The 12,512-nt window shown below is 41.9% G+C and overlaps 1 protein-coding gene across 4 annotated transcripts in view; it reads left to right on the top strand.

The window, feature by feature from the left end:
• WASHC5 (WASH complex subunit 5) overlaps positions 1 to 12,512 on the top strand; it is a 55,663-nt gene that overhangs the window by 15,265 nt on the left and 27,886 nt on the right. For all 4 annotated transcript variants that reach the window (XR_004972537.1, XM_036338684.1, XM_036338682.1 and 1 more), the window contains exons 10-17: positions 1,199 to 1,326; positions 3,938 to 4,067; positions 6,424 to 6,536; positions 8,170 to 8,336; positions 8,413 to 8,488; positions 9,758 to 9,868; positions 10,844 to 10,984; positions 11,862 to 11,942. Coding sequence is in view for 3 of the 4 variants with exons in the window: in XM_036338684.1 (XP_036194577.1) it covers positions 1,199 to 1,326; positions 3,938 to 4,067; positions 6,424 to 6,536; positions 8,170 to 8,336; positions 8,413 to 8,488; positions 9,758 to 9,868; positions 10,844 to 10,984; positions 11,862 to 11,942 (947 nt within the window). In the remaining variant the exon portion in view is untranslated. The remainder of the gene's footprint in view (positions 1 to 1,198; positions 1,327 to 3,937; positions 4,068 to 6,423; positions 6,537 to 8,169; positions 8,337 to 8,412; positions 8,489 to 9,757; positions 9,869 to 10,843; positions 10,985 to 11,861; positions 11,943 to 12,512) is intronic.

Here is a 12,512-nt window from a genome sequence, read left to right as displayed (position 1 = left end):
AAGGTTGAGAACCACTGCACTAGAGCTACTTTCCAGCTGTTTTTGCTTTTCCCATTATTTTGCTTCTTGGCCCAGATCTCTCTTCAGTTTACTAGTATAGCTTACTCACAGCATGAATTTGATAGCTAAAGTTTTTAGTTATGTAATAGATCTGTTTGGTTTTTTTCTTTTTCTTTGGTTAAGCCTCACCAAGGATATTTTTTCCATTGAATTTTAGAGAGAGTAGAAGGGAGGGGAAGAGATAGAGAGAGAAACATTGATGTGAGAGAGACACATCGATTGGTTGCTGCCTTCACAGGCATGGCTGCAGTAGGAATAGAGCCTGCAATCAAGATACGTGCCCTTGACCAGAATTGGACCCGAAACCCTTCAGTCTTCAGGCCAATGCTCTAACCACTGAGCAACAGCTAGGGCAGATCTGTTTTTTTAATTAGTTGAGTTTGTCTTACATAAACTCTAGTTCTAATTTGTGGATTATTATCAACTCAGCTTATAATCTTCTTTACCAAAAGTCTTACCTTCTCAAGCCTATAAGCAACTTAAGCCCTCACTTTATCCTCTCCAGCTGTGGTTTTCTAGTGACTCAGCCTCATCTCCATGTTTCTGTCTCTGGAGCCAGTGGTTCCCTGGATTTGCATCCTGCCGGGGACCACCTCAGCCGGCCAGGGTCCTCTGCTTTTATCTTCAGCCACATCTGTTTTCCATTTCTGTGCCTGGAAACTGTCTGACCTGATTGCACAAGGTCATAATTTACCAGAAACAGATGATCCGCCTATCTGGCTGTGAGTCATATGTGGGAAGAATAACTGCTTATTTCGCTTTTATGGTGTTTCAGTCATATGTGCAGAAGGAAAGTGTGGTCTTCATCTGCCTCCTATTAACCGGCTGGAGGCATTCACCCAGGCTCAGGACTGCCTGCAGCTACTGAAGAAAGTGTCAGAGGTTCTGCCTGTCACTATTGGACACTCGATAATAAATCAACCCCCAGATGCTTCCAGAATCTGGAAATACATTCCATTGAACAGTTCATTTATACTTTCTCCCATAGCATACATGTACTTTTAATTAATTTTATCATGTTGATATACATTTTGCTGATTACCTTTTAAAATCTTAAAATGAAGGAAAATATTTAAGAATTCATATTCCATAGGTAGTCCCTACACATTTAATAAATGGAAACTCTTTTCTATTCTAGCCTGTGACCCAAACAACAAACGCCTTCGTCAGATCAAGGACCAGATCCTAACAGACTCGAGGTACAATCCCAAGATCCTCTTCCAGTTTCTGTTGGATACTGCACAATTTGAGTTCATACTCAAAGAGGTAAAAATATTGAATGGATAATCACCAAAGGCTAAGTTTTTTTATGGTTAGTATTTTGTTTGTGTGGGGTTTTTTTTGAAAGATTGGGATTTAGTAGCAGTATCTTTAATTCAAGCTACAGATTCTCACTGTCTGAGATAATTCTTATGAAAAAGGACAGAATTAACCACTGAACAAGCATTTAGTGCCAGCTGTCGTTTGGAGCCACGGTGATGAGGGGAAGTGCACATGATTGTGGAGGTTACAGTCTAGTGAGGGATATGGACATGACCCAGAGACTCCCCCTGATGAAGATGCAAATACAAGCTGAGATGCATGCTCTAAAGCAGCGGTTCTCAACCTGTGGGTTGCGACCCCTTTGGCGGTCGAACAACCCTTTCACAGGGGTCGCCTAAGACCATCCTGCATCTCAGATATTTACATTACGATTCATAACAGTAGCAACATTACAGTTATGAAGTAGCAATGAAAATAATTTCATGGTTGGGTCACAACATGAGGAACTGTATTTAAAGGGCCAGAAGGTTGAGAATCACTGCAAAGGAAAGGAACACAGTCCTCTGGGAACCTAAAGTAAAGGTTCCTGTCGTCGCTCTGATGACTTCCCTGAGAAGAGAAGCTTCTGACGGGGCCTGAAGAAGGGACCTGTCCGAGTTAGCTAAGACAGTGATAGGGAACGTGGAGAACATTCCAAAGAGAAGACAGACTACGTCCCAGTCCTCTGGGTGAGGAACAGCCTGGCCAGCTCAAAACCTAAAAGACCAGTTGGCTGGAGGGGAGAGAATGAAAGTGGGAAGAGGTAAAGAATGAGCTTGAACAGTGGGCCGGAGCCAGCCTATACTGGGCCCTGCAGGATTTGTCTTCATGTAAAAGCCATGATAGCCTGTTGCAAAGGGCCAAATGGGTGGATGATTTGCATTGGAACAAGGTCCTCTTTTAAGGACTTTAAGGAGTTTGAATTCACTGAAATTCTGGGCTTTGTCTTACCCCTAAAGAAGCTTCTCTGGGCATGATAAAAGTGGCAGGTTGCCGTAGCCGATTTGGCTCAATGGATAGAGCATCAGCCCCTGGACTGAAGGGTCCCAGGTTCAATTCTGGTCAAGGGCACGTACCTCAGTTGCAGGCTCAATCCCCCGTCCCTGGGTCCCTGGTCGGGACATGTGTGGGAGGTAACCAGTCGTGTCTCTCTCACATAGATGTTTTTCTCTCTCTGTTTCTCCCTCTCCCTTCCACTCTCAAAAAACAAAACAAAACAATGGAAAAATATCCTCAGGTAAGGATTAACAACAACAAAAAATTGCAGATAGCTGGGAATGCCCAGGTTCTGGAAACAGTAACCTTGGGGGTTTGGAGCAGGTGAGCCCAGTAACTAGCCCAGGACAATAATGCCCATTCGGAACCAATACTTAAGCTTACCTCAGTCTGGTGAGAAGTATACTGGATGTTTCTTTAGCTCCTAGGTATGAGGACACTGTGTTCTCCTATGAGGGAGCTCAGAAAAAGTAGATGTTGATGATTAACCTGATGTTAATGTGTGTGCTGCATGATTTCAGCGACTAGTCTCCGTATAACTTTGTATTATCAGAGAAATACCACAAAAGTACAGGGGTTTATTTCCCTGGGATTTTAATAGGAAAGTACACATTAATACTGGTTTTACTCTTAAGAAATACTTTATTTTTTCATAGTGAATATTGAAAAGACGAGCAATGGCGTGGGGAGACTCCATCTGCAGATGGAAGCTCGGTGGAATTTTGTGGGGCCAGTGGCAGAGGAATCTTAGTGATAGAGCAGGATGAGTGACCAATGAAATAAATAATAGGATGAGGAACAGTGAGAATTATTTATAGAGTTCACCCTATCTTTTTGAGTGCCTAGGATCCATCAATGCCATTTGGCCTGCAATAGCAACAACACTCTCAGCCTGAGTCCTTCATTACAGACCAAATGGCTTTGAGCCCTTCGAACACTCATTCACAGGTTGAACCCACAGGTTCATAAATTATAGGATGGGATTTGGGGTAGGGGATGGGGCTTAAATTAGGAGATGCACCTTCCTGTAAAGATCAGAAGCAGCACAGTTTCAATTAGTGGGTTTATAGGAGAATCAGAAAGTGATGCTCAAAAAAGGGTTTGGGTAGAAGGAGGTAGGAGAGATGAACACATAGGTTAAGGAACCAAACTGAACCATCAGAAAGTCATATTATCATTGTTTTGCTCTATTTGTATTGGGCATCATAGAAATTGTTGCCTCGAAAGGACCGTAGAGCAGTAGTCGCCAAATTTCATTTCATGTTAACAATGCTGATTCCTGGGTGTGCCCAAGACCTCTGAACCAGAATCTTCAGGGGTGGAGTTCAGGAATCTGTAACCATGAAAGCCCTCCAGGGGGTGCTCATGTGCAGTTGATCTGAGAAACACTGCATTAGGGAGGGGCCAGCTTTGCCCCTCCATTTGTATAAGAAGTCAGGCTTAAGAGATGTCAGCAGGGCAATGTGAATGTTAGACATTATATTTTTCTAATAAACTGGGTGTCATCCAGGCTTTCTTAGTAAATGGCCTAATCTGGATTTTCTCTTAAGTAAATGAATCTCGTCTGTCCCTTCAACAGATGTTCAAGCAAATGCTTTCAGAAAAGCAAGCCAAGTGGGAGCATTACAAGAAGGAGGGCTCAGAGCGGATGACGGAGCTTGCTGACGTCTTCTCAGGAGTGAAACCCCTAACCAGAGTGGAAAAAAATGGTAATTGCTGAAGAAGAAATGGGCAGAGACAAAAGTCCTTAGTTGTTATCCATTGTGGGCTAGGACATTGCTAATGAAGATCCCTGGGCAATATCCATATCCTGTCTGGTTTCTTATCTTTGAAGAATGAGATTAAACTAAATCAAGAGTTCTTATTCTCTGGTTCATAGTCTTTATAGAATCACTAGAGGCCCGATGCACAAATTCATGCACAGGTGGGGTCCCTCATGACCTGCGGGCATCAGGCCCCAGCTCGCACCCCCAGCCTTGCAGCCCCGCAGCCCTGCCTGGCACCCTGCCACCCCTTCACCTGTTCCATCCCGCCTGTGGGGAGATTGATTGGGGTTGGGCCCCCCACCACAGTCGCTGGTCACCATCTGTGGGGTGATTGCCAGGCAATCAGGTTTCCACTTGCACACGCCTTGGCCTCGCACCGCCCTCTCACCTGCTCCACCATCTTGCCACAGTCCCACTCTCATCAAGGCCCATTGGCCGGCAGCACATTCACTGCTGCCCACTGCCAGTGCCGATGCCAGCCATGTTCCGCGCTGCCCCCTGGTGGTCAACACACATCATAGTGAGCAGTTGAACTCCTGGTCAAACAATTTGCATATTAGGCTTTTATTATAAAGGATAATCCATCCCCCAACCCCCACTATAGTATGCAATACTAGAGTGCCAGTTTATGTGTGTTGGGGGGGGTGGGGATGGACCTAATAACTGTCATGATCTTCTCAGAAGGATACTTCACCCAAAACATTAATAACTACTAACATAGATGATAAGGAAGAGTCTCACCTTCTGATCTTGTTTGGTTCTTTTTCACTGTTGCGCCTGCCATCTAGTGGCAGAAGAAGGAACCTGCAGACTGTTTTGAAATTAAACATAACTTAAGTATAACTTTGATTTTACTAGTAATCCTGCTTCATTTAAGAAATTTTATCTATAGGAAAATTGTGGTATTACTTCAGTTTTTATATAACTAGGAAACTTTCAAATTGCCCCTGAAAGGCCACTCTGAATTTAAAGATGACAAGTTACACTTTTTTTTAATGTTTAATGTTTGTTTTAACTATCAAATCCATTTCGATAGTTATACCGTAAAATTGCTTAATAGTATAGATTTTTATTTTATTTTTTTAAAAAATATTTTATTGATTTTAGAGAGGAAAGGAGAGGGAGAAAGAGATAGAAACATCAATGGTAAGAGAACCACCGATTGGCTGCCTCCTGCACACCCCCTACTGGGGATCAAGCCCAAAACCCAGGCATGTGCCCTTGGCTGGAATCAAACCCGGGACCCTTCAGTCCGCAGGCCGACGCTCTATCCATTGAGCCAAACCAGCTAGGGCTAGATTTTTATTTTAAAAAACTTTACTATTTTTAATCAATATGAGCTTGTGATTACTATATTTGGCTTTTGTTGATTTATTTCAGTGGTTCTCAACCTTGGCTGCACATTCCTCCAGAATGAGGCCCAGAAATCAGGATTTAAAAAAGATTCCCAAGTGATTCTAATGTGCAGCCAAGGTTGAGAACCACTGATTTATTTGATGCCGAATGGTTGTTTAAGTATATTTCCAAATGACGTCATTATTCCTATTGGAAAAAGTTGGCCAGTTTTTAATGATGTGATTTAAATTACCAACAGGTTTTGCAGGTCACCATCTTGTGACTGAAAAACAAAGAGCCACCTGTAACCGTCTAACCAGATTAGTTACCTGGAATTGGCGCATTCATCCCTGTTCAGTCTCTTTCAAGTCCTCATAAATACCAGCATTGTTTCAGAGGTCATTCAAAACAATGTCTTGCACTTTTTCTGGCTACATAGCCTATTTCAGCTTAGGAAGTACTTCCACAAATCTTTCTCATTTGACCCTTGCAATCCTGTGAGATTAAACATCTTCGTTCTTATTTTATATGTAAGGAAACCAAAGCTTAAAAATGTGTCACTTGTCTAAGGTAAGAAAGGTCTAGAGCAGTGGTTCTCAACGTTGGCTGCACATTAGAATCATCTGGGAATCTTTTTAAAATCCTGATTTCTGGGCATCATCCTCCAGAAATTCTGTTTCTTTGTTATGGGGTGGGGCCACAACATTAGTAACAAAGAAACAGCATTTCCAGAGGATGAGGCCCAGAAATTAGGATTTTAAAAAGATTCCCAGGTGATTCTAATGTGCAGCCAAGGTTGAGAACCACTCTTCCAGGTCATATGCCCTGGGCATTTTTGTTGTTTGGATAATTCCTGAGAGCAGTGGTAGGCACATAGTAAAAACTGTGAATAAGAACTAGATTTGTGGAGAATAATTTAATTAAATTCAAAGCCAGTAGTCTTTCCTTCTTTCTGTATTAATAGAAAATCTTCAAGCTTGGTTCAGAGAGATCTCCAAGCAAATACTGTCTTTAAATTATGATGATTCTACTGCTGCAGGCAGAAAAACTGTGCAACTGATACAAGCTTTGGAGGAGGTAAGGCGAGTCTTTTTTTTTAATGCTCTTATTTCTATGAAATTAGCAATTTTAAAAAATATATATTTTTATTGATTTCAGAGAGGAGAGTGGAGGGAGAGAGAGAGAAACATTGATGATGAGAGAGAATCATTGATCGGCTGCCTCCTACATGACCTGCACTAGGGATTGAGCCTGCATTCCAGGCATATGCCCTGACCAGGAATCAAACCGTGACCTCCTCGTTCATAAATCAATGCTCAACCACTGAGCCACACCAGCCAGGCAGGGAAGTCTTTTTAAATGACAATTCTTGGATCATGAATCATACCTCTGACCCACCCACCAATCTGTTCCTAGAAGTGTATCTAAGAAAATATTTTATCAAAAGCAAAAGTAATACAAATTAATTTGCTCAGTGTAATATTATATAGTGTCCTTAATTTGGGAAAGTAATTTAATGGACAGCAAGAAGAGAATGGTTGCAAAAATTGTGATATTTCAATTGTGGAAACATGATGTCTCAGAAAAATAATTATGAAAACAAGATAGAAACATTGGGAAAATTGTGGTAAGGAAGTAAAAGCAAAAAGGCAATTGCATTGCATATATCATTTTTAAGTTTATAAAAAGAATATACCCTAGAAAAAACTAGAAGGCATACAAAAAAGTGAAATAGTTGTATGATAATTATATGCTTATAAATGGTATGTTTTCTTTTGTGAAATAAAAGTTTATTTTTTTACTTACTCAAAAATGATTGTACCAAAAAGAATTATTATACCGTCTCACTCTTAAAATGTTAAGTGTACGTTTAACTAGGTTTAAAATGGAGACATTTTAAAACATCAGAGCAATAACTATAAACTCTATTATTTTTAAAACATCACCTATACTCATCTATAACCCAGTCCAATTGGACTAATTGGTGTAATTAAAAGATATATGATATTTTTTTCTAGGCAGACATTCTTACAGGCTTGTTAATTTTGCAAGGTTTTTAGGATGGTCACCATTAATGGCCACAAAGTATAATCGAGCATTGTTAGCGTGCCAAATTCCCTGACCGTTCCAGAACAGTTGCTCACTTGTACTGTTTTTATTTGGTTGTTTTGGATTTTCTAGTCTGTGGTATAACTATAAACAACTTTGTAAAACTCGGATGGCTTTTTATCGTTTGCGTTATTTAATCTGGCATGTAGCCCAGGCCCTTTGAATTATATACATTAAAGTTCAGGACACCGTGGAATCATTATTTTGTTTTAAAGAGCACATCAAAGGAACTCAATAATGCCCATGTGCCAGCACCTTGGTTGTGAAGGAACTTGCTTTGTTTTTTAGCAACCCTGCAAATCTTCAGAATTAAGAGGATTTGCAGTACGTGTTTATTGATTCCGAACTGGAAATGGGGAGAAGTCACTTACCATATCAATCATATATTTACAGGATAAGAAGTCCCGCTCAATTTCTAATCCTAGAACGTTTCGCATGGGTTTGTGACCTGGCTTACACTTTCCTGAAATTATCATTTGAAATTAAAAATTTGCCAAGAAATTCTTCGTTAGTAGTGTGCTTTATTTGAAGTGTTTTCAAGGAAAAGCAAACTCCACAGAGGCCATTCAGGATTTAAAAAGGACATGTATTTCTGTAACAGGTTCAGGAATTTCACCAGCTGGAATCAAATCTGCAGGTGTGTCAGTTTCTCGCTGACACTCGCAAGTTCCTGCACCAAATGATCCGAACCATTAACATCAAGGAGGAGGTGCTGATCACTATGCACATCGCGGGGGACCTTTCTTTCGCTTGGCAATTGATTGACAGGTAATGTGGAGAGTCTGACATCTGCCCTTGAAGAAACCACTGTGAATGGCTTCTTACCATTTATCTCTCTTAACAGCTTCACGTCTATCATGCAAGAGAGCATAAGGGTAAACCCATCCATGGTTACCAAACTCAGAGCTACATTCCTAAAGGTAAGCGATGACCAGTGAGATCACATTCTCAGCCACGAGGAGAGAGGTGGCCTTCATTGTTACCTCAGTCATTCATTCAGCCCAACATTTTGTCCTTTTAGAAAGCTGGATAATCTTAAGTATTGCTACAGACTGGAAATCGTTAGCAGCTTTTCTATGAGAGCATGGTTTCAGAAGTGCCAGAAATACTGGAAATGTAAATAAGTGGGAGCATCTTCCAGAAAATTATTTTTAAATGAAGAAATCGTTTTTGTAGTTTTACCAGTATACTAAAAATGTGAACCCTATGGATCTTTTATTCCCTGGATGTAAATTAGACCCTTTTACTTACTCATTTTTTAAAAATTCTGCATGGGCCTTGCTCTCAAGGTAATATCAGATCATGATAAATGGACAAGTAATTTACGCAATGTCTTCTGACGGAATTACCATGTATATGAATTCTGAGGTGCACTTTCTTTCATATTTAACATCTCTGTCGTTGGGGATGGGTTTTATCATCGATGGCACATCGTAGTTTGTTGTCAGCATGTTTTCTCTTTTTTAAAAATTTAATTTTTAAAAATATTGTTTTATTTTTTTAATCATCACCAAGGACAACCTTAAAGAGAGAGAGAGAGAGGGAGAGAAACGTTGATGTGAGAGAAAAACATCAATCGGTTGGGGATAGAACCCACAACCCAGACGTATGCCCTGGCTGGGAATTGGACCAGCAATCCTTCGGTGCACAGGATGAAGCTCAACCAACTGAGCCACTGGGCGGGTGTTTCTTTCTGAGAGGGACATAAATAACGGCACGTCTCACAGCGTGACAGCTTTGCGTGGACTCAGTGCAGGGTCCATCCACCAGAACGTCTGGTTTCCAGAGGAACAGCTGTCCTCTAGCACAGTGGCTCTCAGACTTGAGAGCACATGAGCATCCCCGGGGGGCGGGGGGTGTCACACACCGATCGCGGGGCTCACCCCGAGGTCCGGCTGAGGAAGTCTGGGTGGGGCAGGAGAACTGGCCTCTGCAGCACGTTCCCAGGTGCTCTTGGTGCTGCTGGTCCAGAGACCGCAGTTTGAGAACCCCTGCTGCAGGCAAAGACTTTCATTGTTTAAACTTACATCCATGTCAGAAACTGTTAGTGACATTGGAAAGCTCAGCCGTTGTTGCTCTCTCTTGGGTAAAGCCCAGGAGCTTTGTTATATGTTACGATCGCTGGAAAAAGAGAGACTTCTCGGGCTTTCCGAAACACAGAAACGGCAGACCTATCGTTTTTCTTCCAGCTCGCCTCTGCCCTTGACCTGCCCCTTCTCCGCATTAATCAAGCCAACAGCCCTGACCTTCTCAGCGTGTCTCAGTATTATTCGGGCGAATTGGTGTCCTACGTGAGAAAGGTAAGAAGTGCGTCAAAGCTGTATTCGTTTTTCTTGGCAAAGTAGCTGCTATTTTAAATACAAAAAGTATGGCTGGGCCCCTATAAAAAGTCCACCCACGTTTCTTTCCCTTGTTAGTATTTGATTCCAGCAATTTGCAGTGGCTGAGAATACGCGCATTGTTACTGTGGATGCGCAGGTGTGTCTTCCCTTTGAAAGAACTTCCATTCCCATTTTTTAAATGCGGGTGGTTTCAACTTCCGTTTTATAGACATAGAAACTGAGGAACAGACTCTAGTGGCTTCAGAGTCACAGCACTGCTTGGTAAAAGGAGCCAGATCTAGATCCAGCATGTCCTCGTCCAAACATAACGTTTTCAGGGGACTCTGGTCCTTGTTTCAAGAACTTAGGAGGCAGCACAGGCCTGGATTCGAAATTGACCTGTGTCACACACTAGCTGAATGGCCTCTGGCCATGAAACTTAGCGTCTCAGCACCTCAGTCTTTTAAAAGCTTGTCATGGCGCAGCACAGGGAATATAGCTGATAATGTAATAGTTGTATGGGAACTAGCATTATCAGAGGGATTACTGTGTAAGTTATATAAATAGCCAGCATGCTAGACACCTGAAACTAATACAGTATTGAATGTCAGCTGTAATTGAAAAATAAATGTAATTAATTAGTTAATTAATTAAAGGTATCCAGCAGCCTGTAAAAAAATAAATAAAAAGTTGGTGATGTGAAAAAGCTACATTTTCTGTAGCGTTTCTATGAGGATTAGCTTTCTGTCCTGTGAGCAGTTCAAGATTGAAGGGCCGTAGCTGTGTGCCTGAGAGCAGGCATTGAAAAAGCTCCTTTAAGCCCCTCAGCATCCCTTCCTGCAGGCAGCTGGCTTTGACACGCTGGTACCCTCCTTGCTGTCATCAGAGCATTTGTCAGCTAAGAAAAAGAAAAGAGGTGCTTCATTGTTTTTCGTCTTTTCTCTTTCCTTAAAGGTTTTGCAGATCATTCCAGAAAGCATGTTTACTTCTCTTCTAAAGATCATAAAGCTTCAGACCCACGATATCATCGAGGTGCCCACCCGCCTGGACAAGGACAAGCTGAGGGACTATGCTCAGCTGGGCCCACGATACCAGGTGGCTTGTCCCTTAGACTCCTGCCTTTTGATATTTAAAACCTAAACCATGAAAGATCCCAGGTCTGTGTCACCCGCCATATGCCCGGGACCACCAGACCAATTCTGATTTGTTTGTTCCTACTCTCAGTGCTAACTCCGTTTGCTATTTTAGTGCCTCGGAAGTTCTTGCATTGTCCTGGTGTCATGTGAGGCCTTGCCTGCCTGAGTATTCTCAGAGGAAGTGGGGGTCTGCTGATCACTGTTCTCTAGAGTAGTCCTGGTGAATAAGGCCTTAGTCTCCCAGGGCTAGAGTGCCTAGACTTTTCATGTTTGGATCCCTGCTTTTACATCCAACCAGGTCCTCACATTCATCCCAGTGTCAATTTCACACCCTCTGACACAGCTCCAAAATTATACCATAAATTTATATACCGTAAATTTAGATTCCCAGCTTGGGATTGCCACATCTGTTCCAACATAGCGTCTACCTGATCAGCGTCTCCTGGTGTTGCCTGAAAACGATGTAGACGGCAGTAAGGGGAGATACCTGCGTAGAGTCTCCACGAGCCTTTTCTACTTGGAAGGGATCATCCTTGTCATTGAGTCCTGCCCCCATTTTGTGCATGAGAAACTGAGACCCAAAGAAGGGAAAACAGTTGGTCAAAGTTTAAAGAACTATTTAATGTCTTCAGACTCAGTTTTCCAAAATGTCTCTCAGGGACACCCCAAAGCCTCATTTCTGACTAGGACCCGTGCACTCAGGGGTCCTAAAGCTACATACTCATTCCAATTGTCTTTTCCCATTCCAGGACCGTAGGCCAATTATTTTACCTTCCCCTACCAACAATGGGTCTTTTATCTGAAGTGCTTCACTAACTACTTTGTCTTTGTTAAAGGTTGCCAAGCTGACTCATGCGATTTCCATTTTCACTGAAGGCATCTTAATGATGAAAACGACATTGGTCGGCATCATCAAGGTAACGGCTTTGATGCTGGTCTGTGTGTCCTCACCGTGAGACTCTTAGCTTGAATGAATGTGGTATTTACCCCTTGGGGAACAGGGAATGACATCATTCCCCTGTGTGCCTGCTGTTTCACATTCAGCTTCCGAGCTTTATATTACTCACGTATTGATGGAGGAAGAGAGAGCATTATAATCTTTATTTCTCGTAATACCCAAGAGTTACTTAAATCTAAGAAAAATCCATTTTATTGACTTTATAATTTTAAAAAAATGGTTTAGTGCCCTTAGACAAAATAGCTGGCTAGTCCTCTCTCTTTTTGCCGCTTCCTTTTCCTTTTTAGTATTTTTATATTGCACCCAGGTGCAGAGAGCTGAGGTCGTCCTACCTTATTGTCATTAGCATGTCATTGTCAACACTGATGCATGTAAGCTGTCTCTTATTTTTCTCTTTATCTTTTCCTGGGTACCTACAGAGCCCACTCTTTATGTTTGGTTTCTGTCCCTAAACATGCAAGTATCCTTCTTTTTAGCATGTGCTGTTATTTTATGAGTGCATGTGGGGTTTTTTTTGTTTTGTTTTGTT

Source organism: Myotis myotis, unplaced genomic scaffold (genome assembly GCF_014108235.1).
Source record: "Myotis myotis isolate mMyoMyo1 unplaced genomic scaffold, mMyoMyo1.p scaffold_m19_p_16, whole genome shotgun sequence".
Lineage (NCBI taxonomy): Eukaryota > Metazoa > Chordata > Mammalia > Chiroptera > Vespertilionidae > Myotis > Myotis myotis.
Note: the sequence above shows the minus strand (reverse complement) of the source record. Positions and strands in the feature narration are given on the sequence as shown.